At 51.2% G+C, this 26,506-nt stretch overlaps 1 protein-coding gene across 2 annotated transcripts; it reads left to right on the top strand.

Moving 5' to 3' along the window:
* The first annotated feature begins 985 nt into the window (after positions 1-985).
* Positions 986-22,081, top strand: YOD1 (YOD1 deubiquitinase). Of its 2 annotated transcripts, none has more exons than XM_078609543.1 (4): positions 986-1,257; positions 14,652-14,909; positions 16,241-16,751; positions 17,279-22,081. In XM_078609543.1, the coding sequence occupies exons 2-4, from the start codon at positions 14,702-14,704 to the stop codon at positions 17,640-17,642; spliced, it is 1,083 nt and encodes a 360-aa protein (XP_078465669.1). In that variant the 5' UTR covers positions 986-1,257; positions 14,652-14,701; the 3' UTR covers positions 17,643-22,081. The 2 variants fall into 2 exon arrangements, with proteins under 2 accessions (XP_078465669.1, XP_078465668.1); XM_078609542.1 differs by having other exon boundaries at positions 987-1,257; positions 14,649-14,909.
* Positions 22,082-26,506: the final 4,425 nt, after the last annotated feature.

Raw genomic sequence — 26,506 nt, 5'->3', positions numbered from 1 at the left:
TCAACGATAGTGGCTCCTGTTCAAGGGAGACCTATAGTGCCAAGCAATAAATGTTGCCTGTATCTTTGACGAACGAACAGTACTATAAAGAGGACCATGTCCCAAGAGTACCATATACACGGTTGGCTACGTACGGCGCGAAAGAAGTTCAACACACGAGCACATTATGTGGTGCTTCTGCTGCTGCTGCTTTGGCAGTGGTGCCCAAGCACAGATAACAAAACAATTAAACACACTCCTCCTCAACAACAACAACAACACAACTGTCGCCTTAGAATAAAACATGTCATATAATCGGCGACGTTTTGGGCAATGGCCATTGGATCTGTTATAAAGAAGGAGTGTTGTCCGAAACGTTGCCTATTGTATATTTGTAGCTTTTAGGGCCAGTGTTGTTTAGAGTTTCATATCCCAAGTCCCTGTAGGAGGTGGAGGGGTGGGGGGAGGGGTTTCTCCAGCAGTGGATAAAAGCAAGCAATTGCAGGGCTGCGCCTTTGGGGCCGTCCATAAATGACGTCACGCACCTAGGGGGGGGGATGGGGTCAGACATTTGTGACGATGTGTGACGACGGGGGGGGGGGGGTGAGAAATGTGACGTCACATCAAAATGCACAACTTTAAATAAACATAGACAACACGTTCTACGGAATTAAATCGACTTTTTAATAAATGTTTTCTCCTACAACATCAGAGTGCAGCGCCACATTAAATACGCACTACAATGACAATAGTTTAAAGCGATTTGAAGCATCTTTTATTTTCAAAATGGAAATATGGTTTTGGGGGGGGGGGGGCAGAGCTTTGTGACGTCACATTTGAGGGGGGGGGGTCTGACTTTTTGTGACGCCGTGTGACGAAGGGGGGGGGGGTCAAAAATCGTCAAAAATCGCGTGACGTCATTCATGAACGGCCCCTTTGACTCGTCGTCCCTGTCCCATTAACCTCGAGCGATGATGTCATCGCACAGGCGTCCTCGCGGTGACGTCACGTTGCCGCGGGGCGTATCCTCGACATAACGTCACGGGGGCACGGCGTTCATATGACGTCAGAGCATGTAAGGAACCCGGTGGCCGAGGGTAAATAGTCTTAGTGACTCGGCGCTAATTTTGATTTGGGTTGTTTTTAAATTACAGTTATTGTTTTTAAAAAAAGTCATCCTGTCACGCGAATGCCGTCGCCGTTACTTCTGCTGTTGCCGTTGTGCGACCGGTAACGGTACAAGCCTCACGGGGCCGGCCGCCTCGACTGGAGATCAGAGTAAGCGCCCTTTGTGAGGCCAGACCCAACATCACAATCATCATCAGCAACATCAGCAGCAACATCATCAGCAGCAGCAACTTCAGCAGCAGCAACATCATCATCATCAGCAACATCATCATCAACATCATCAGCAACATCATCAACCACAGTGTTAAGCAGAGGAGTTCCTTTGTGAGGACAGACCCAACATCATCAGCAACATCATCATCAGCACCATCATCAACCACAGTGTTAAGCAGAGGCGTTCCTTTGTGAGGCCAGACCCAACATCACCATCATCATCAGCATCGCCAAATCATCATCATCAGTAACATCATCATCAGCACCATCATCAACCACAGTGTTAAGCAGAGGCGTTCCTTTGTGAGGACAGGCCTAACATCAGCAGCAGCATCAACATTATCTTCACCGCAGCATTATTAAATCATCGGCACATTGTAGGTAAGAGGGGGGGGGGGGTTGTGATGTCAGGCCTATCGCCTTGGCATCATCAACAGCATCAGCACATGGACACGATCTTCCTTGTCAGCACTGTGCAAGCAAGAGGGGTTCCTTTGTGAGGCCGGGCCTCTAACACCGCCATCGCAGCAGCAGTTATCACCATCATCAGCACATCGACACGATCTTCATCGGCCACAGCCATCGTCATCAGCACAGTGTAAGCAGAGGGATTCCTTTGTAAGACCAGGCCTAACTGTTATCACAGCCGCATCATCAGCACATCAACATAAGCATCATCATCATCGTCGCATTAGCAACGCAGAGTGAGCAGAAGGGCTTCTAATACCGCCACCATCATCAGTAGCAGCGTTATTGTTATCATTAGCACAACAACATCTTCATCAGCAGTATCAACAGAGTAAACAGAAGGGTTGCTTTGTGAGGCGAGGCCAAACACCATCATGGGGCATTGCCATAGTAGCGAGTTAGCTGCGTTTTTTTGCTGACGTTTACGGTTCCAAAGCTGCGGCCGCCCTGATTAATATTGCGTTAACCACAGTGGGCGTTGAAGATCCCGTGTGAAATCATTCGCAAGAGTTGTGTGGCAACGTGGAATAATGCGTAGCTACCGTTGTCCCAACTGCAAAACCTTGGTAGGATCCTCTTTAAAAAAAAGTCACGCTGTTCGGTGAGACTTTCTGGGGTAAACAAGCATTACAATAATCAGCAGCAGCATCATTCCTTCTCAATAAAATCATAAATTCATCGTCACGTTTTCATCAGCACGTCATCATCAATTTCATAATCAACAAATCCAGACTATTTCATCACAATCATCAAATTCATCATAAAAATCCTCGTAAAACACCAACACATTGTAAAACACAACATCATTAACCGAATTAACATAATCAGTTTATTATTACATTCACAAAATTAAAACGCCTCATTACCCCATTCACATTTGAACCCATAAAATATTAAATATTATTCGCTGATACTGCGTTGGCTGTGGTGCACAAGCACAAACAACATCAAAACTGATCGCAATTGTCAGTATCACTGTGTGTGACCTAAAACAACTATATATGTGACGTTTCAGGCAATGACCCTTCACAGCACAACACATGCAGAGGCCACTCCCTATTCCTAATGACGACCGCTTGTGTTGCGATCGAAACGTCGTGATATTTGTATTATTTTGTATTCACTTTATTTTAATTATTTTATTGTTATAATTGTTTTATATCTACGTGACTTTACCGAAAGAACCATAGCATATGCAGAGGCCACTTTACCTCCCACGCCTATGTGTTGTGAGGAAGGGCCACCGCCCATAACGTCAACTATTATAAGACCAGAGTGTTATTGACTCATTTATTTGCATTCTTATTCGTTTTTAGTTCATCATAAGATGTCTGCATCATCACTCAACATCATCATCATCGACCATACCAATATCCATTATAATCCATGATTTGTTTTAATGTTGAGACATCAGTAGGACGATGCGTGTTGGTGGTTTAAAGCTAGGCTTGTGTGAACTGTACACGCCTAGCATTGCACTGCCATGCCATGTGCAAGGAAGGCACCCTGGTAGGGTTGAGGCTACGGTCACAATATCACATTTGTCGTATCGAATGCTCAATTTCCTCGTGTTGATTTTACTCGGATATTTTACGAGCCTGCTGCTCCACATAATAGCCCGTGAGGCACAAGGCAGCAGAGCGCAATTATGTCTATTTTCTGATGATGACTCATAACAAGTATGAACACACTATATTGAGAACCGCAGAGCTTGGGCAATTGTTGACATCGCCTCACTGCCAAGCTGCTGCCTTCCAGCTTGTCTGTGGTTCTTCGGTGATTGTGAGATGCAGTTTGCACAAACCAGGCTTTATAAAACTAAACATTATTTCACACTGTACACATTTGCCTCATTATCCTACTGCTCTCTGAAATAATGCATCCACATTTTACTCTTTGTCTGAAACAAGGCTGTGTGTGCATTCCACACACAGTGTGACGATGAGATGTAATGCACGATGGGAGGACCAATCCACACGATCATAAACTCACCTTGTGCTCTCCCACTTGCATGAACCCGCATTGACTGGTGTGGTGAAGTACGGTGGAGTTTTATGTTTTAATTGAAATGTTTTACATGGATAAATCACTTGAGATGGAACATCATCATGCAAGGGCGGTCCAGGGGTTTCAAGTAACACATCCATAGCAAGCGCTGTTAGCAAGCATCTATGAAGGCCAGCACGGCACACGAGGGGGTTGGTGGCCAGCTCCACGCCCGGCCGCCTTTGTTTACCGAGTGCCGATGTTTTACACACTGAACCAGGTACTCATTTGAGGTTGAGTCGACCCAGGGGAGGCCCAGGCCTGGTTCAGATAATCGTCACTGGTGTTGGCCATAAGCAGGAATCAAACTAGTATGGCCGGTTTCGTAGCTCGCTAACCGCTACACTACCGCTCTCCCAATATATAATAAACAATTCATGACAAGTATACACACACAAACACTCATATTTGCATCGTAAACTTAAAGTTTTAAACAATGAATTACGGCATCTAGAACAGGAACAAGGCAGTTCATATGAACATCGCACCGCAATCAACGCATGCATTTATGGTGCACATCGTATGGAATGTGTCTAGGTTTAACGTTCTTTTCATATAGAATATTAAAACTCAACATCCGTCAGTGACACTGGCCTTAAAAGGAAAAACATATGGGGACGTTTTCATACTTGTTAACCCACACGGTTTATCCATATTCCTGTACAGCGACATTGAGAGTTCAGGTTGAATACGGCATTCAGCCGTTTTAATACGGGCAACGAATTTTAAAAAAATCTATTTGTTTGTATTTCTTCCTTGTCATGGGGTTTTGTAGGATGAACATTGAGATTTAGAAGGGCACGGGGTGACCAATAAGGTCTAAATTGGTCTGTATGAAGTAGGCACTGATGAGGTTTTGACAGGTATGCATTTTGGGCAATGGACCCTTTTTCAGAGCACTTTAAAGCAGTGTTATGAACGAACGTTTTGAGCGATTTTTTGTTGTTAATTGTGCTTGTGCAACACACGAGCACAATTGTTTCCAAAACGCACCGCCACCAAAATAATGTATTCGTATGGAGTCTTCTCGAGATGCCAACGGTTGTAAATGTTGTGCCAAGTGCGTTTTATCAGAACCCCGCACGCCGCTCGACATGAGGGGTCCGTCATCCACCAGGGGATTGATCAATGGCTGGCATTGGTGTCAGTGCTTGCTTCATAGTTCAAACCGCGATTAACGTTTTCGTTCGTATTATCGTCATCTTCCTTTGCAGGGGGTTGGTAACATGAGCACTCCTTTGTGATTGTCACGATCGTATATTGTCACATTCACCAGCGGTACACCATCATGATCATCCGTAAATAATCGTCATCCATCCATACATCATCATTTTATTGGGTATGATAAAATGGCCATTGCTTTGTGATCATCACCAGTACATGATCACAATCATCGTAATCATCATCTCACCATGGCCAATAAGTGAGCACTATTCTGTGGTAAGTAAACAGTCTTGTGATTGTAATGTGCACAAACCAAGTAACTGGCACAGTTTGGTGTTAACACTGGTTTATAAATAGGGGGGAACACATCTAATTTCCTTGTTTTCTCAAGGCAGTGTTAATTATTAAGTTGGCAAGGTTGTTTTTGTTTATGTGCACCTACCACTGGCACTGGGTCTCTTAAATGTTTTAGTGGTTATTTAGAGACTGATTGCTGTATCAGAATATGGAATATAAACAGCACTTGTTCAGGACCATCTTCATAAATGTGTCACGCCAGCGATTAAATTACAATTGCAATTACAACGGCATAGTCATCTAAAATTACAATTACATTGTGAATTGCACAACAACAATTTAAGGTTTACATTTAGCTCTGGAGACATACTAGACCAAGAGTCACAATTTTACAATTGCGCTATATCAATTCGAAATAGAATAGATAGACAACACAGCCCAAACATATCACCTTTGCCGGTTTATTGCATCTTTGGTTTTAGAAAAATTGGCGTGGTATTTTTTGGCAAGAAAAAAATCTGTTGAAAATTAACATTTGACGGTAATAATCTACTTTAAAGGCGACTTTTATCCAGCAAAGCGTGCAACTGTGACCATAGAATCGATCCTCCCCCATCCTGCCCTGCATGCCATGGGACATTTTGCCAACATCACGTGGCATCGGAGCCCCCTGGCTGGGGCATTATTTTGATATCTTGCTTGTATTCCAGTCATGGCTTCACTGTAACAGCTCGAAACTGCTGACCTTGATGAACTCCGTCTGGAGGTATCACGGCGCGTCGTTGAGTTTAAATCTCATCTTCCCCTGGCCGCCTGTCAAGGCTGTCGACTTACGGTGATGGCTCGAGCAAGGCTGGTTTGGTTTGTGACGGTGAAGGTGGTGGCGGCAGCGGGTGTGGGGGAGGGTTGGTGAACGGCTGGGTTGAAGTGATGTGATGGATGCCATCAGCTGCTTTGGTTTGTGAGGGCGACATGTTCCTCATTCCCGGTCTGAACAAATCGCCGTGTCTTCAGCACGAGTGAAGATAATTCACCGAACCTGGCAGGGATGTCGTGGTGGAGTGATGATTGTTTTTCATCGTGGCATGGCCAGGGGGCTGAACGCAACTCCATTTAACATGAACCACATGAGGCTTGCCACTTTGAAATGGCCTGCAGACGATATTTATCCATTATTGCAATCACCTTAGCCTCACTAATCGGGTACGAGAGTGCAGAATAATTTCAACTTGACACCACTTTAAAATGTCATCGTGCTCAAGTCACTTCTGTCATCTACAAGGGCCTCTTGCAACCCAAATAAACTTGTCCACGGATAATCGAGAATTATATATACGAATGATTCCCCACTTCATTAAAAGTGTCTGTAGTGTAAATCCGAGATAATATAACTGACCAATAGTCAAAGGGAAATAGTAAACATTTAATTGCACTCATGTCGCATAACAAAAACGTGAACACATTGGTCAATAAGACTGATCTTAAAAGTAGAAAAATATGAGTGACATCTTGGGCAATTTCCCATCTTCATAGCACTAAACAATACACTAAGAAACAAGTCAAAATGCGATGTTTATCCGGGCTGTTGCTTTTTGTGAGGGGATATGCAAAAGAATGTGCTAATGTTATTGTCATCAACCAGTGGAGTGAAGTCAGCTTCATTCGACCGATGCGTCAAGATGCAAATCTGGCCTAAAATGCGTCCCCCCTTCGCATATGTGCGTTGGTCATCACATACTTCCTTAGGGGGTCTTTGAACTCCGGTGCCAATTCCACATTCCACCGATCAGGACCTGCATTCTTGTAGAATAGGGATATGGATGCGTACTGGACCCACCGGTTCGACTTCCTGGCACGGCAGTTTGAAACATTGGGCAAGTTCCTTTCATCCCGTTCTGCCTCTGTCCTCCCAGCAGTACACATGGGTATGCCACGGTCACAATGGGCAGGAATGTGTGTGGTGGGGTAAAGTGCCAGAACTTCCGCCTCTTCTTCCACGGCGTTTGGCCAGCGTGGGATAGTCGGCCAAAATATCCTCCAGAAGGGACTCCTGGACGCTGAGCAAAACATTCATCGTTGGAATCGGTCCAGGGAACAACCTGCCCTCGTTAAGGTAAATGGCAAACGCCCGTGGCATTTACGTGATCACAGTTGCCATTACAGTGTGCGGTGTGTGCGTAAACAATGGTGTTTTGTTAACATTTTCCCTTTAATGTTGGACGTTGCTGAGGCCACTCCCTCGACCCCGCGTGGGCTCTGTGGACCGGCTCGTGAGCAGCAAGGGGGGCGGTGTTTTGGCTCAAATGCGGCACCCCCAGTGGCACGAACCTTTACTCTATTTTGGCCGAGGCATGATTCGTGTTACACCAAACAGTGTGTGCCGCGAAATCTGTGTCCTGACCGACCTTGAACTGGAGCAACAACAAGTGCACATGCTCGCACGTACAACACGCGCGCACAACACGCACATGCACAAACATTCACACATATAAACACGTAGACACGTACATGAAAATTACAGCAACGCACGTGTGCACATGTTTCCACATGAATATACATGCACACTCGCATACATAAACAGTATGCGAATCTGACCTTTGGACAACCACTGTTGACTTACCCACAACGTGGTTTGTATTTTAGCGACCCCAGGGGAGACGATGGAGCTGTGTCAATCACCTGTTTGGAGTTCTCACTCTCCTGTGGCCCTGGGGCCCGCCAACAGAGATGGGCACAGGGCCCCAATGCGGAGCTCATCCCTGAACAGGGACGCACTTTGACCTCGTTTTGTGGCAGCGGTCGGGAAGCTCTCGCGCCACCCCTCCTCCGTGAGCGGCGAAACGCCGCGGGAGCGTGAGGACGTGGGGCCACGCCGCGGCCGCTGCCGCACTAATTTAGGAAGGAGGCCAGCGTCTGTCTCCTGACACGAACCCTCGCTTCGCCTCATGCGCGCGTCCGCCTACTGTGTGCACGTGCAGGAATTCCAGGCGGCTGGGAGTCACGGGTGTTGTGTTTGTGCCGTCCGCTTTCCCCGTGGTCCCGCGCGCGCGTGTGCATGTGTCCCTTCTGTACGAGGGCTGCCCGTGTCGTATGACGGCTGCGTTTAAATAGCACGCGCTGCTGTATGTTCTTCGATGAGTTGCTGCAAAAGTAATTGTAATTATCAAGACTATTGTCATCATCAACATCGGTACCTTCAACATCGCCAACGTCAACAGAACTGTCATAATCGTCCTCGCCTTTATAATCATTGATACTGCCATCATTAAAACACCATCATAGCCACCACTGCCGTTATTGATTGTCATCATCACCAATAACAACACTGAAATCACCAGCACTGCTCTTACCACCATCGCCACAGTCACCACCACCGCCAATATCACCACTGCCATTATTACAGTCTCCATCAGAATTGGCATTATTAAAATAACAACCACCACCATCATCTTCACCACATCTGCGGCATTATTATCATTACTGCCATTATTGCCATCACCACCACCGTCGGCAACAGCAGTAACTTAATCTGGCATGATCATTCCACACCGGTGCAACCCCCTAATGGTCTGGTGATTGGCATAATCCCTCGGTTAGGGAGTACCAATTTTACTCGCAACATCGCAATATGCTGTCTATAAACTGTTCTTTATCTTTGGCAGGGTCAGGCTCCACCGGCCCCCAATGATTAGTTGCTGCCTCTCGTCTGACTCCGGCTGTGCCTTGATTTAGAGACGTTTATCTCTAAGGGCACTTGTAGAAATAATAACGTGCCAGAGTTTGCCTAATTAAATCAATGCTCAAATGAAACATGAGTCTAGAACGCCCATATGCTGATGGACTGGAAAAATATACTTTTTATGGAGAGGGACTGATGTCCTTTTGACTGTAGTATAAAGATTGGGAATCGCATTAAAACTGAGGTAGAATCCATCATCGTCAGCCATGATTTATCCACTGCTGGATGAAGGATTCCTCAAGCAGTCACCATTTTTCACGGTCTCACGATACAACGATCCATCTTGTTCCGGCGGTCATCCTCTAGGTACGTTCCCTCCTTGGGCTGCCGCTCTCTAACCAATCCCCTTCGTTGGCCATCATCCCATCCAGCGACACGTCCTGTCAAAGCCACAACCTAACTTCCTTAACGTTCACTGTGACTTAACATGTTTACATCTCAACACGATGACAGACGAGAGCAGACTTACTGTTGATGCAGGAATTCGCTACTCTGAAGACCTCGCATTCCGACCAGAGCGGGAAGCGCTGGCAATAAATTAACGTACGAAGGGGGGTCCGGGGACAGAGGGAGAAGAAGGATTTAAGAGGAGGGCGTTGTGGGAAAGACCAGGCAGACGCGGTGGGCTTTCACTTTTGAGGACCTATTTGCATGCTGAGATAGAGAGGCAAAGCAGAGGGGATGGGAAGCAAAGTCCCACAGATCTGTCGTCTTCTCCGTCAGTCATCACGTGACAGCTAAAGTTGAGACTAGACGAACTTCTTCTGATTCTCCCATTCTCTGGTCGTGGCCATTCGTTGCTGCTTGCTTCCTCGTTTTAACCCCCTACACGGATTATTTTTATTTCGTGTTTAAACTCCAATCCCCTCGACATGCAAGCGACAGCGATGTTACGTCTTTCTTGTCTCGTTCCATCTGATCTCGTGGCTTGACGATAGGAATTCAGCCGCCAAGCATGATTTGAATTGCGTTTGTTTACAACGGCCAGCGTCGACAACATTCGTTATCCCAGCCGGTCGTGGTGATTTTCTTTTCACTCGCTTGCAACGCTATCCCGGTTGGTGCTCGGCGGGGCCAGATTTACGCCGCGTTGCCGAACACTTTTCCTCGTCTCATTTTTGGCAAAATCGCGCCAATGTTGGCATCGCCATCGGTGGAGCAAGTGTCATGTGTTACAGCCATTTTGTCAAGAATTCCATTACCTACTGTACAGTGCCTGTCTTCCAAGCAGCGGGAGTCGTGTGTGTTGGTGTGTGTAACGGTCCTGGGGGAGGGGAAATCTCTCAGCCTGGAAAACAACGTGGGACAAAGTAGGGATGACCCTGCTGAGGCTGTGGTGCCTCAAATATTGGAAGAAGTCACCCCCTGTGAGTGGCTGGCTGAGTTGCTATCTGTTGAGGAAGTACTGAAGGCGATTCGCAGTCTGAGACCAGGAAAGGCACTGGGCAGAGATGATCTCCCAAGCAAAATGCTGAGGGAGGGTGGCGTTTGTTTACAGACTGCCCTACATGACATTATAACAAAAGTCTGGACCACTGGATGGGTTCCACAGGATTGGAAGGATGCCCTGGTGGTCCCCCTCTTTAAGAAGGAGGAAAGCACAGACTGTAACAACTACAGGGGCATCTCACTCCTCAGTGTGCCGGGAAAGGTCCTGGCAAGGATTATTCAACATCGCCTTGCTAGGCACACTGAGGGGAGGCTTGCGGAGCCCCAATGCGATTTCAGTAAGGGCGGTCCTGCACAGATGCCATATTTTCTGTCCGTCTGCTACAGCAGAGGTGTAGGGAATTTCAACAAGACCTACATCTCTGCTTTATTGACCTGGTCAAGGCCTATTATACCATCAGTAGGCCTGGGCTGTGGGTTGTTCTTCGTGCTTTCGGAGTCCCTGACCCTCTGTTCACGATCATTAAGGACCTTCATGATGGTGAGCGGGCCCGGGTAAAACTACGTGGCTGGGAGTCAGAGCCATTCCCTGTACACCTTGGGGTGCGACAGAGATGTCCTCTGGCTCTCACATTATTTAACATCTATTTCGACGACGTAGTTCATGAAGCTTTCAATTGCTGTACCGGAGGAATTTCCATCTGGTACAGATACAATAGGAGGCTGATCGATGCCCGGGTGCGGTCAAGGGATGGCTCCCTATTGTTCAACCATGCTGAACCTGGAGCTTGCCACTAAGAGGTGGGGCCTTACCATCAGCCCCACCAGAACTAAGCACCTGCCTGGGTATTTTGTACCATCGGACACTCCACCCCACAAGTCCTAATTGGTGATAGGGCAGTTGTGGAGAGAGTGGAGAGTTTCCTATATCTGGGCAGTGTGCTCATGACCGGCTCCGGTTTAACAGCAGAGGTCTCACTCTGAATCAGTCGAGCGGCATTATCTTTTCATCGGTTGCGTAATGCTGTGTGGAAGCTACCTGGTCTGTCGCTCCGCACGAAGCTTCAGGTCTTCTCTGCCACAGTCATTCCCTCACGTCTCTATGCTTGCGAAACGTGGACCTCCCTAATGGAACATCTTCGCTGTTTAGAAACATTTAGGCTGGCCTGCCTACCATCTATCCTGGGTTTAACCAGGCTGGATTGTGTGAGGAGCTCACAAATATTTGAAAGATCCGGACAAAGTCCCGTCCGTGAGCTCCTCCGGCAGGCAAGGCTGCGTTGGCTGGGTCATATAGCCCGCAAAGCCCAGCCACCACATGCCGAAACAGCTTTTGTTCGGCCGGATCGAGGGGGCTAAACGGGCGCGGCACGGGCTAGAGAAGAGATAGTGATGTGGTACAGGAGAATGTGGAGCTGAGTCGACTTGCTGATGACCGGTACCAGCGGTGTCAAGATCGGCCTCTGTGGAGGAGGCTCGTGAAGGACACTACTGGGCAGTTCGAGGCAGTCGCCCTCCAACAACAAAGGAGGGTGGAGCGATGCTCACAACAACGAGTGGTGCGCCAGGTGGCTAAAGCACAGCAAGTTGGTACACTAGGGGGCACAGGTGGTGCATCTGCCAGTCATCTGTCAGTCGACCAGTGGCACCTGGGTCTACCCTGTGACCTGCCAAGCGCGGGCGTTTGACACTTCACGTGGCCTCAACGTGCACATAGCCTGGCACAAGCGTCGTGGTGACGTCACCGCGAATGGCGGTTGTTGTTGTGTCTGCATGTGTGTTGGAGCGCCAGTGTAGCGGTTAGCACACTGCCCTTCGAACCCAGCCACCCGAGTTCCATTCCCGCTCAGGACCAACACCAGTAACGACTATCTAAATTGGTCGAGGGCCTCCCCTAGGTCGACTCAGCCTCAAATGTGTACCTGGTGCAGTGTGTAAACATTGACACTCGGGAGAAAAAGTCGGCAGGACGTGGTGCTGGCCACCCCACCCCCTCGTTTGCCGTACCGGCCTTCATAGATGCTCGCTAACAGCACTTACCCCAACAGTCTGTTAAGGCTATACGGGGGATCTTTGTCTGTGGTGAGCGGCGACGCATTTGATTCCCCACTCACGGCCCACTAATATCTGAATTTGTCCCGGACCTAGCTTAGGTCAACTCAGCTTTAAATAAGTACCTGGTGCAGTGTGTAAACTTCAGCACTGGGCAGACAAAGGCGGCCGGACGTGGTACCGGCCAGACCACCCCTTCGTTTACCATGCCAACCTTTCTAGGTGCTCACTAACAGCCCCAGTCCCCCCTACAGTCTGTATGGTTATGTGGTGGGATCTTGGTCTGTGAGTGTATGTTATTTATGGCCAGAGAAGAAGAGGGTGGGGTGGGTGGGGGGGGGCAGGCGGGATGGAAAATATAGCCCATGAGGGCCAACAGTAACCAGAGCCGCTGTATCGGCTTGCGGATTGGCGGACCTCAACGCATCCTCCGAAATAACAGTGACCCTGGTTTTCCTGAATGTGTTTAATTGGTGCTCTGTAAAACACTTAGGCGCTGTTAACGGCCCGGTCTGCGCCCCGTTGTTTCCTTTGCCTTGTTTCGGGTTTTACATTTTAATCCGAGAACGGTTCGTTCCTTCTGCGCAGGAAATTGGACTATGTCATCGTGCTCTGTTGCACACTTGACAGCGAAATTTGCCGAGTGGCCGCCGCATCCGATCGCTTATCGCTCGCTTGGGGTCTGTGTGCAGCAAAGCGAGTTTGCTGATAAGCGTTTGAGCTTCGTGAGCGAGTCCATAGTGAGTGAGCGAGTGAGTTGGTAATTGAGAGATTGAGATAGTGAGTGAGTCGGTGGGTGCATGTGAGTGAATGATCGAGTGAGGGAGTGATCATTGGATGACTGGGTCAGTACGTGAATGAGCGATTGAGTGGATGAAGAAGAGAGCGAGTGAGTAAATGGGTGAACAGTTGAGTGAGTGGATTGAGTAAGTGAATGAGTGAGTGAGTGGGTCCTCGAGGGAGCATTTGAGTTCGTGATTCAGTGAACCAGGGAGTGAGTGGCTGAGTGAGTGGGTGGGTGAATGTTTGGGTGAGCAAGCGAGCAAGCGGTTAACTGGAATGTGTGGTTGACCGGGTGAGCACAAGAATGATAAAACAGATGGTGCATTCACACACGATAACGGCGAGGACATGCCATCCGCATCGCGGCACCTCGATGCTTGGTGCCACATTTCCAGGTGTTCCGGCGTCGGCACAGGCATCTCCACTCCCTCGTGAGGCCACGTGTGACGTTGAAGCGGTGTGAGAAATTCGTTGGTCTCTTTGATTTAAACAAAAAACCCACTTGGCTCAAGTCAATATTTACACACGACCAAGTATTTTCTGACTGCCCGTGCGTATCTGTCCCTGAGCGTGCATGTACTTGTTGTTGCGAGCGATGCGCCGCGTTTTTTATTATAAGGCTCTGCACCCACAGAGACACGAGTTGCAGTCGAACGGCCCAAGGTCAACTCGGCATAACTTGAGCACTTTGGGAAGATCGCAAACAAATAGAAGCTCCGGGCAGCAGATAAAAGCAGCCGCACTTCCATGTCTATGGTGGGGTGTGGTGGCAACCCTACTGCCCGGTTGTTGTGCTACACTCTCCGTGAGTGTTCCGTTGGTCGTGACTCGATGTGGTGGTTGCTAAGTGTGCTCGTGCTACACGCTGGTCGGGTGCAAGGTCAACTGGAAACCGACAAAGGGGGCAAGGTGAAGCAGCTTAGGTTATGGGTTAGAGACAGAGATAGGGCTGGCTAGTGCGGTTAGGCTCGGCGCTAGGGTGTGGTTGTTAAATATAGAGCTAGGGCTTCTGTCCTGTCTGTATTTGTGGAAACGAATGCGTCTGCGTGTGCACGAGCTTGCACGTGTGTGCATGGCGTCTGTGCGTTCATGTTGGCACTGTGGGGGAAAACAGGCTGCATCTGCCAGTCATCTCGGTCAACCCATAACACTTGGGTCTTTCCTGTGACCTGCCAGCAGCGAGCCTTCCACATGACACATGGCCTCAAACGTGCATCCAGCCTGGCACAAGCGCCATGGTGACGTCACCGCCATTTAGTGGCAAATGGTGGCTGTTGTGTGCGCATATGCTTACGCGTACACGTCTGTGCGTGCGCACGTGTGCTTGTGTGCTTACACCTGTGTGCGTGTGCTTGCACGCGTGCTTCTGCGTGTGCCGCACCACCACCAGCAGCAGCAGCCCGCGCCGCTGCCACCACCGCAGCCACCGCCGGCGTCACCACCATGCTGCGCCTGCGCTGCAAGAGCAAGAGCGGCACGCACGCCGTGGCGGGCCTGTCGGAGCGCTCGAGCCTCCGTGAGCTCCAGGCGCGACTCTCCGAGGCCACGGGCATCGCGCCTGCCGCCCAGCGCATCATGGCCGGCTTCCCACCCTGCGACCTCGACTTGGCCAGGGCAGACGCCTCGCTCAGCGAGCTGCACGTCAAGTCCGGTAGGCCAGGAGAGCGTGACCGGCGGGGGTGGCTGGCAGCAGGCAGCGCGAGACCGCCTTTGTCTCAGTTGTGGGGCCGAAAGGTTGCGAGTTCAGATCCTGGTTGGGGGTTGACTCGGACCATCATCTCTCTGCGGTCGATAAAATGGGTTTACATCAACAGTGTGTGCTATGGAATGACTTTCCACTACCATAGCAATGAGGAATTTCCACCGTTGGCTCTGCAGGGTCCTTAACAGGAGCTGAGCACCAATACCCCAGAGCTCATTTGAGCTGGCAGTCGATCTGGCTTGGGACTTGACTGAGCTGGGACGATGGAGCTATGAACTCGATCGGTCGACTTGTTTTGCGATCGACCAATTTGTCTGTGGTCGACGCGTACAAGCGACTGGTGTGGACGGCACCGCCACTATTCGCAGATTTGGAGGGCGGCGCTACCTGGGACAACTAGTTAAAGGGGGCTAACCGACTCCGCAGTGAGTCCGGGGCAAGCGGTGGCTTGTGTTGTGTGGAGGAGCTGTAGCCGATGGGACAGGACACGAGGCTGCTTATCCATGTGTTGCTATTTACATCTCCATGCCTCTTTGCACACTTTTTCTTTGCTTTCGTTCTATTTCCTTGATCACTGTCAATGTTTCCGATCCTCAGGTCATAGCAGGAAATGCACTGGACTGGTTAAAATAATCAAAGTTCACAAGGAAGTGCCTAAAAAAAATAAAGTGCTTAATCAGGGAACGTGTTACTTCTTATAGACAGTTGTACACTTGTGCATGAGAGTTATGTTTCAGTGGGAGAGGGCTGATTGACAGCGTAGTGTGTTGGGATCCGCACGGCCCATGTGTCATCCTTGCATTACGCAAGTAAACGTAGCGGCGCACAGCTTAGGAAGCCTGCGCTCTGAAAGGGACTCGTGCGCCCTCCTGTGTTTGGTTTGGGGAATTGGAGTGCAAAGGAATCGTATAAATAAATAAAATCACGACGTTTCGGGCGCAACACAAGCGTCCGTCATCAGGTGGGACGACCACAGCAAGAAACAATTGCTGAAGTGCCCACTTAAGCAGTTGCGCCCAAAACGTCGTGATTTAATTGATTTTATTTTATACCTACGTGACTTTACCGAAAGAACCAAAGAGTATGGATCCCTGCAGTCACGAAAACTTCAAATCTAGAAGGCAGGTACAAATTCACCAGTTGTCACGAGAACCGTTTTACGCAATCAGCGTTGCTGCCGCCGATCTCGCCCATAATTGCCGCGCCGCTCGTTATTAGCATCGCCGCGCACCGTCGACGCCGTAAACGCGCCGCCGCTCTGCGCCGTAACCTCCATCCAGGGGACACGCTTATCGTGGAGGAGGACACGGCGAGACGCAAGACGGCCACCCGCCCCAACGGCCTCCCGAGCCCCCGCGTGACCGCCGCCCTCGCCGAGCGCCACCGCTCGCCGTCGCCCAGAGGCCCCGCGGGTCGGCCCGCGAGCCCGGCCGCTCGCCCCGTCGCCCGCCCGCCGCCTGCCCAGCAGCCGTCGCCACCGTCGCCACCGTCGCCACCGCCGGCCCTGCCGACGCGGCTCAGTCGGCACGTGGTTCCCGCCGACAACTCGTGCCTCTTCACGAGCGTGAGCTACGCGCTGGACGGGCCGGTGGCGGCGGTGCCGGCGGCGGCGGCGGCCGCGACCGCGGCCGGGCGGGCACGCGAGCTGCGCCGTCTGATCGCGAGCGTCGTGGCCGGTGAGCCCGACACGTACTCGGAGGCGCTGCTCGGGAAGCCCAACGCAGAGTACTGCCGCTGGATCGAGCAGGAGGACACCTGGGGAGGCGCCATCGAGCTCTCCATCCTCGCCAGGTGAGGAGCAGCGTCGCGCCGGCACGGGGGGGGGGGGATCGCTTGTTCCGTCGCATCTCTTGTCGTCTCGTTTGAGCTGCTTCGTTTGTGATGCTGGTGCTGCCCGTCTCGTTTGTTCGCCGTCATTCTGACCGTTAGCCGTAAAGGAAAAAATGGGCGTAAAAAGTGTATGAATGGAAGGTAATAGCTCTATACATTCGGTGTGAGATGTGTGCATCATGAGTATACAGATCTGTTCCAATCAGGGACTGATTGGCTGACAGAACACACGTGACGGCGCCTATGAACTACTCGATGCACACGGTGCAAACACAACCATACGTACAGAAATGAGGATCAGATGAGAGGCCATGCAAAACGATACCGTATACAAACAATCCATTCTCAAACCAAATTATGACCCCGAATCGCAACGACTTGTCACACCACCGAGTGAGTGAATCGCTCTAGATATGTTCCTGACAGTTGCCGCCACCTTGTGTCTCCCCTCCCGCCCACCCGCCCGCTCTCTCTGACACCCCCTGCAGGTTCTACGAGTGCGAGATCTGCGTCGCCGACACACAGACTCTACGCGTCGACCGCTTTGGCGAGGGCTCCGGCTACGCGCGCCGCGCGCTCCTCATCTACGACGGCATACACTACGACCCACTGGAGCTGTCTCCCGCCGACGGTGCTCCCCACCGCCCCCCACGGACGCTCTTCCCCACGACCGACGATGTGCCGCTCGCGCAGGCCCAGGAGCTGGCCGAGGAAGCGCGGCGGCGCCGGCAGTTCACCGACCTGACGCGCTTCGCCCTGCGCTGCCTCGCCTGCCAGAAGGGGTTGACGGGCCAGCGCGAGGCTCAGCGCCACGCCGAGGAGACTGGGCACCTCAACTTCGGCGAGGTGTAGGGCCGTCCGCCGCGTAAACCAGCAGCCCGCCAGCTAACCGGCTAGTCCGCCAGTTGGCCAGGCAGCTCACCCGTGCCTGTGCATGCTCGCCTGCCTCCCCACCCCCGCGCTTATCGGAAAGGACGAGGGCGCTGCCACATTGCGATCGCGGCCCTGCATCCCCGGCCGGGGTTTGCTCCTGAGCAATGAAATGTGTGTGTTCTGGTGCTTTGGAGATCTCACTACCCTGGGATTTAGGGTTTGCGGAGGCAGTTACGGCCGCGGCAGCGAGGAGCGCGACTGATGGCAGAGATGGCGACGTCGCTGGAGGAGAGGAGGGTGGAGTTGCCGATTGTGACAGTGCAATCGGCAACTCCACGATCGCCGTGTTGCGCCATGCCCTGCTGTTCCCTCGCCGCCGTTTTCAGCGATCAATTCTTGACTTTGTCCCAATTTCAGCTTTGGTTTTTTAAAAGTTTCTGTTGAGGCGTGTGCTTGATGTGAATCGGATGAAATTTGTCACGACGAGCTGTAAGAGTTGGACAAAGTCCATGGAGGGGAGCTAGCATTAAAAAAATCAGGTGCGCGTCACCGTGCGCGAGTGCTCGAAATCAGGTGCAGCTTGAATGTCGACGGGTAAATTATATTCAGGTACATTTCACCCAAAGTAAACATTTACAGCAGACGAGACACCGGTGACCCCACAGCACAGTTCCCGTTCATCCATCGCCGGTCTCCCTTCAGCAGCGTCCAGACCGGATCCCGCGCCGGCGAAATGAGTGTGAGATGTGAAGCGGTCTGGAGGTCTCGCACGCTCATCTAGTTTGTCACGTGACAGCACCGGCCTGGGTGATGCAGCCCTGGCTTTCGAGGACCGCAGGAAGTGCTTCGGAAGACGGGGTCGACACAGTCAGCGTCTTGGCCACGTCGGCTCTCCGTGGCTGGTAGCGAACGCCCTCGGTTGGGGCAAACGTCAATTCAATCAAGCGGTCAATTGACTTCATTCAAAACCAGGTGATGGCCCGTTGAGACGAATGGGAGACCTGTGCTGCCGTGAGTCCGTTTCTTCGGCACCGCTCGTGAAAGTCGCACGTGCAACCGTGGTCCGACCTGCAGCCCAAGGAACCCGTGCCGGAGCGAGGCTGGAGGCGGCGGTGGCGGCAGCAACATCGGAGTCCAGTTCGGTGGCACCAGCTGCAGGATCTCGGATGCCACTTGGCTGCCTCTCGCTTCGTTACAAATTACACAACCCCCCCGCCTTAATCACGTGTCAGACACCAACACCAAAGGTGTGTCAGTATTGCCTCTCTCGGTGCCCCCCCCCATCCCCACACTCGTTTGCTTGTCATTCGTGTTATTGTGCAGTTGTCGCAGTATTTCTCGTAGCGCGACCCATCGCGTCTGTGCGGCGTCGGGTCGGCGTGTCGGCGTGTCGGCGAGGCTGTCAGCGCCAACGGGTTGGCCCGAGCAAGTGGGGAGCGTGCTGGTGTGCAGCGTGGCAGCACCAGCCAATTGGAGACGAGCCATAACCTTACACCAGAGGTCGCAACCGGGTACCCGATACCCGTACCCTACCCGATACCCGGCTACCCGTACCCGGCCGGGTACGGGTACCCATTTGCGACCCTGGTGCGGCCGGGTACGGGTAGGCCGTGAGTCACTGGTGAGTCACCGTTTGTCACTCATTTCCCAACGTCTTGTCTCTTCTCACAATTCAAGTTCCTAGACTCAACCCACCCGCGCCTGCAACATGGCTTCATCCCAGAGGTCGCAATCGGGTACCCTACCCGATACCCGGCCGGGTACGGGTAGCCGGGTATCGAGTAGGGTACGGGTACCCGATTGCGACCCTGGTGCGGCCGGGTACGGGTAAGGAATCAAAACCCGTTTGCGACCTCTGCCTTACACCCTTTAGCAACACTTGCCAGCCAGACATGAAATATAACCCCATGCAATTAGCCAATAGGATTCTTACTATAACCACTATATATCTGCATATAAGGACCTGAATATAATTGTATACCTTTCCCTAACCTTAACATTGGTACAATGATTGGGTGAAGTGCCAGAGGGTGATATGATAGGTTAGCTACTTAGGTTTGGTTCGTTTTTGGTTGGCGAGTGTGGTGAGGTGCAGTACTAGGATGTGGTTGTCGATATTTCTAGGTTTAAGGATAGAATCGTCGCGGGATGGCTGTTCTGGTTAGACTTCGGATTAGTGTCTGGTAGTGTAGTACATTTATGGTGAGGGCTACAGTGCTAGGATCTATTTGTCTAGGTTGTTAGGATTAGGGCTATATGGCGGGTGTGGTTAGGGGTCGCACTAGCATCTGGTTGGCTAGTTTACTACACCCCTATCAGTTTGCCTCCCCCCCCCCCTCATTGTCAATCGTGGCCTTGTCACTCTTTGTTCACTTTCACATCCTACGCACTGATCCGCGCGTTGTTGGCGAACGTTCCTTTTCATCCGAAATTTGGTGAACTTTTCCCCAACGTCTCCATTCGGCCAAACCTCGGGTCAAATCGCCCTGGCGGTGATGCATTTCCGGTCGTGCCGTCAGACGCGAACCATGGACCATGGCGTTCACAGCGTCGTCGACAGCGGAATGAATTTTAAATAGATCCGCTCAGGATGTCGGGAATGTGTGCTCCCTCCCGCGCTGTCGTTGAACGCGCCGCGTCGCCGCTCGTTATACCTCACCCGGGGCTGGAGTCCGGGCTCACGCAGCGCTGTGCGTGTGTGTTTTTAGAATGTGCACCCACAAAAAAAGAATGCACCTCCGCTGGCACGTAAACGTCAAGTGACGTCATCAGCCGTGCCTGTTTTTTTCGTGCGAGTTCTTTTCAGAGGGTCTCTTTCCTCCAGTTTTATTCGGCTTGTGCCATTGGCATCACATCATGAGAGGACGCATCGATTCAGATACGTTGATTTGTTAGCAAAACTAAAACTGCGTAAAATTATAATAAAGTGATTTTTAACTTGGAGCGGCGTCATCATGTTAACCCAAGCAAATATTAGTCCTCGATATATATTTTAGAAATCAAGATGTACCGGTGCCACTGTTGCATGCTATCCGGTCCCTCCATTCCCGGAGTGAGAGCTGTGTCCGTATTCTTGATGTTAAATCAAAGTCGCTTACTGTGGGTGTTGGACTCCGCCAAGGGTGCGTCTCGTCTCCATTCCTGTTTGTGATTTTCATGGACAGGATATCAAGGCGCAGCCGAGGTATGGGTAGTGTCCAGTACGGGGGCATGGAGGTGGCGTCGCCGCTTTTTGCAGATGACGTTGTCCTCTTTTCCTCATCGTTCTGTGATCTCCAGCGTGCACTTGAATGGTTTGATGCCGACTGTGAAGCGGCTGGGGTGAGGATCGGCACTTCCAAATCTGAGGTCATGGTTCATTCATGGGACACGGTGGATTGTGCTCTCCAAGTGAGGGGGGAAAAGCTGCCCTTAGTGGAAGAGTTTAGATCTCTTTTGTGAGTGATGGTAAGTGGGAGCGGGAGATCGGCCAGCGGATCGGTGTGGCATCTGCAGTGTTGCGGGCGCTGTACCGTTCCGTGGTATAGTGAAACGGGAGCCGAGTTCTCGAACAAAGCTCTCGGTTTATGGGTTGATCTACGTTCAAACAGTAACTTATGGTCATGAGCTTTGGGCAATGAAAGGATGAGATCGCGTGGATACAAGGGGCCGAAATTAGGTTTCTCTGCAGGGTTTCTGGGCTCACTCCGTGATTGGGTGAGGAGCTCGGTAATCCAGGAGAGCCTCAAGGGTCGAGTTGCAGTTGCTCCGGATCGAGAGGAGCCAGTTGAAGTGGTTCGGGCACCTTGTAAGAAAGCTCCCCGGTAGACTCCCCCTGGAACTCTGCCGGGCACCTCCCACTGAGTGAACACCCCGGGACTGGCCCAGGACACGCTAGCGGGACTTGCTCGGCTGGCCTGGGAACGCCTGGGAATTCCCAAGGAAGAGCTGGAGAGTCCGTCGCCAGGGACAGGGAGGTCTGGACCGCCTTACTCAACATGCTGCTGCCGTGACCGTCACCAGGACAAGAGGATTGAGAAACTAACGAAGAAAGTGAGATCGCAGTCAGAGTGAGCAGGAGGGGGACAAATCCCACGGAACCGGTGCAGTGTTGGGTGGTCCAAACAAAGAGCCAGTGGACAGGGCCTTCCCCAGGAATGGTTCGGCACGGCTCGGGTGTACTCTTTAATGGCCGTGGGACAGTAGCACTTGGCACGCCTGCTTCGCCCGGAACAGAACCACGTGTTTTGCAACTTGTCGGCCACCAAGGGAGAGTTCCACTCTTTCTTAGTTTACAACAAGCATGGTTTACACACAGCTTGTGCGTCTGTTTCTTAGCTTTACAAACCTTTTTTTAAATTTCTGATTTGTTTAGCATATTTAAACTACACCCGTGTTGCTGTATTTGAATAAATAAAGATTGACTTTGCTTACGCTGATTCCTGCCCCTTGAGGCACCGTCCCTTGATTAGTTACTGTATTCTCCAGATTATAAGATGATCCGGAAACTTGTGCCTGGTGTCAAAGTTTTACCAAATCTCGTCGCGCACTCTCACACCTTCTGGAAGATAACACGCCCCCCCCCCTCCTCCCAACTTTTAATTCAAAATGGAAAGGGAAGAAAGTGTGTCTTCTAATCTAGACCATGTGGTAATAGTCATAGTTTGTCAATAAGACCATGACTTTAGTTTTTGGAGATTCGTGGGCCACACTGAAAGCTTTGTTTCGATTTAAAATGCGTTCATGGGACGGAGAAGATTCTCACCGAGGTCGTGGAACTATCGTGGATATACTGACGGTACACGCATAATGAGTGCTGAATTAGTTTGCCACAGCTACAAGGGTCGCATCACAAAACCACGTGGAATGCGCCCCATCTCATTCAATGTAAATACTTTCAACCTGCAACGTGTTACCAACTCACTGTCTCCACTTTTCGAGAACTCGGAGGCGAGGAACCACAGACAAACAATAAAGTCAGCAGCCATGAGGTGAGCAGGCACGATCAATAATTGCCAAAGCTCTACGATCCTCTATATATGAAGGTGTTAACGGCCAATTAAAGAGGTTTACATATGGGAGGAAACAAGCATATGGAGAAACTCCATGCATCCGAGGGGACAACTCTTATCCCATACAGATGGAACAGGTAGGGCTCCACATTTGCCAGGGTATAAGTTACCTCCTTGACGCCGACGAGAAGAGAGTTTCGCAACGTTTGTACGATCCACCAACTCTCGCTGCCTCCACAGTGCTGGGTTACAGGTGGAGTGTGTAGCCACCACCGCATGGCGAGAGCTCGGAAGCTAAGCAGGTTTGAGCCTGGGTGGCACCTTGGATGGGCAACCACCACACAGACAGGTTGGCATGGTAGAGCTACCGCCCACGTTTATAGGGTTCCCTGCCTTCAACCCGTACCGACAAGTGCGTGGATTTATGGCCGAATAACCCCCACGCACGTGGACGGCTCAGGGAGGCCCTCACCCTGCAGGGGATTGACAAAAAGGGCAGCGTGTTTGGTGCGGGCGGTGGCGTGCGACCTCACGGTAGCCCGCTGGTCACAGAGGCTCGTGGTTCGGTTTCAGCGGCCGCCCTGGTCAATACTGCGTAAGTGCGTCTCAACCATAACACAAATACTACCACGCGCCGTCTGCTTCACTCGCAGTGGATGTTAAATATATCGTGACGTCAATCGTAAGAGTTGGACATTTTCGTGGTGGCGTTGTGGTCCAAATTGGAAAAAAAAATACATCGCGAATATGTCGGTTGGTATTATACACGGAAAACGTCGCCCCCTGTGTGGGTTTCCTCCGGGTTCTTTGCTACCATAGCCCAACACAAAACTTTACTGTAACCGATATTGGCCAAAACATTAGAAATGTGAAGATTACTCGAGTAACGTCGGGCCCTCCTTCGGAATCTTGGCAGGAATCTCTTTAAAAAAAGAGTTACGAGACTAAGTGAGGCTTTTCTTGGTAAAAAAAAAAGTCTTGACTTAAAGCTTTCGTGAGTGCAGGAATTCATATTATTGGGTCTTTCGGGAAAGCCACGTAGATAGAGCAAATAAACATAATAATAACAATATCACGACGTTTCGATCGCAACACAAGCGATCGTCATCAGGTGGCGATCGTCATCAGGTGTCGATCGTCATCAGGTGTCGATCGTCATCAGGTGTCGATCGTCATCAGGTGTCGATCGTCATCAGGTGACGATCGTCATCAGGTGTCGATCGTCATCAGGTGTCGATCGTCATCAAGTGTCGATCGCAACACAAGCAATCGTCATCAGGTGACGATTGCTTGTGTTGCGATCGAAACGTCGTGATATTATTTTGTATTATTTGATCTATCGCCGTGGCTTTACTGAAGACCCAAGAATACGATGTGTTGAGTTTACGGGGCTTCGCGTGAGACGTGGCACCAGAGCCTCCAGAGGGCGCTGCGAACATGTACTCAACCCCCGTCATCAACATTCAGCATCACCACCATCGTTGTTAGGGCTCAACGATTTGGGGGAAATATCTAATTGAGATTTTTTTTCTGACAGATATTGCGATTTGATTTGCGATAAAAAAAATTAAGCCAAGCTGTAGTTCAATAGTCACTGTGTAATAGATTTAAAACATGTGATGGTGCATTACCACATGATACCATCAAAATATGAACTGCTCTATATATTCTAATGCAAGGATTAGAACTTAAAATATATGAATTGCTTCCAACATGTATTTATTAAAATGTTTCAATTGAAATAGAACAATCAAACATAGAACAATTGTTAAGTTAAATAAATTAAGTTATAATAAAACAATATAACAATTCCAATAAGGAAGTAATAGGACTTTTCAAATCGCTAAAATTCGCAGCCTTTGCGATTTGCTAATCGCATTGTTTAAAATTGCGATTTCGATTTGAAATCGATAAATCGTTCAGCCCTAATCGTTATCATCATCGTGTCACCACCACCCTATCACTATCATCACCGTGTCATCATCACCTTGTGGCCATCATCATCACCGTGTCAACCTCACCACCGTATCATAATGATCGTGTCTTCATCATCACCGTACCATCATCACCGTGTCATCACGTAGTCAGCACCCTATCATCACCGTGTTATCATCGACCTGTCGTTATCATCATCATCACTGTGTCACCATGTCCATCACTTTCAACATCCCCGCAATCTATCTGCGTAATCATCAGAAGGTGGAGTGGTGGCACAGTGGTTTTTGGCAAACTGAACCCGCCCACCTGAGTTCAATTCCCACCCGCCACGGATAACATCAGTGGCGCAGTGATAGTACCTGAACCGCTCCTGATCTTCTGCTCAACTCTTCACCAGCTCGCACTGACCAACGTGGTGAAGTATGGTCAAACAACCCCCCCCCCCCGTGTGTACGAGTTGCGGGTGTGCACTGGGCCACCCCGAGGTCTACTCAGCGTCAAATGAGTACCCGGTGCGACGTGTAAACATCGTCACTCGGGAGACAAAGCCGGTGCTGGCCAACTACCCTCTTGTGCCGGCCTTCACAGGTGCTGCTCGCCAACAGCCACTTGCCCCGACAGCCTGCCAAGGCTACACGGGGGACCTTTGTCTTCTAGCGGGGACTGTACCGGTGGCAGCTGTTTACAGGAGGAGACACGGCAGGACAACGCGTTACCTGGGAGAGGGGGTGAGGGGGGGCAGGGGGAGGGAGGGAGGGGGGGTAGAGGGATGGGGGGCAGGGTGAGGGGGGGCAGGGGGAGGGAGGAGGGGGGGTAGAGGGATGGGGGGCAGGGTGAGGGGGGCAGGGGGAGGGAGGAGGGGGGGGTAGAGGGATGGGGGGCAGGGGGAGGGGGGCAGGGGGAGGTAGGGGGCCAGAGGGGGGGGGGGGCAGGGGGAGGGAGGGGGCAGGGGGAGGGAGGGGGGCAGAGGAGGGGGGCAGGGAGGGGGCAGGGAGGGAGGGCAGAGGGAGGCTATGGGTGTAGGTGAGGTGTAAAGCGGTTGTGGGTGAGCAAGGGGGTGGTGCGGTGCGGTGCCGGTGTGTGGTAGCTGGGTAGAGGGTGCGCGTTGGGTGAGGATGAGAGGAAGATGGTGTGGGTGAGGAGAGGGTGAGGAGATGGTGTGGGTGAGGTGTGGGTGAGGAGAGGGTGTGGGTGAGGTGTGGGTGAGGTGTTGGTGAGGAGAGAGGAGAGATTGTCGGTGAGTTACGGGTGAGTAGAGGTTGTGGGTGAGTCGAGGGTGGAAGTGATGTGTGGGTGAGGATTAGAAGGGGTGACACAGTCTATGTTGGCCGTGTGTGCTTGAGGATTCTGGTGAGTTAGAAGCGTGTGGGAGGTGGGCGAGGGATAGGCGAGGTTTGGGTGAGTCGAGTGAGGAGAGTTTTGTGGTCGGGTGAGCAGCAGCAGTCGGTGTCGATGGCGCCATGCGGATCCCAGCATCAACAGCTAACAGCTTTACCCGCCCTCCCCACACTCATCATCACCACCCACCATGAACCACCCTTCCCCCCCACACACACCACGCCATGTGCGCTCCGCATCTCGACTCCGCAGTCTCCGAGGTTGCCCCTCGGGTGCCACTCACAGGGGTTTTCGTAGCGACGGGGGTACCTGGCCCCCCCCCCACCCCCACCCAGAGCTATCCCCTTGTTCAACACAGACACGCGCACAGAGACGAGCACAGGTGACCACGCAGCCATGCGCGTGCGGGACGCACAGCAGATCTACACAACGCTTGGAGAGAGAGAGACACACACACGCAGACGGAGAGCGACTCACGGACACACACACACTTAGACTCATTCATGTACACAGGGACACACACACACTTAGACTCATTCATGTACACAGGGACACACACACACTTAGACTCATTCA

This window comes from Lampetra planeri, chromosome 32, assembly GCF_965212315.1.
Source record: "Lampetra planeri chromosome 32, kcLamPlan1.2.h2, whole genome shotgun sequence".
NCBI classification, from domain to species: Eukaryota; Metazoa; Chordata; class Hyperoartia; order Petromyzontiformes; family Petromyzontidae; genus Lampetra; species Lampetra planeri.
This window is presented reverse-complemented; position numbering and strand designations above follow the sequence as displayed.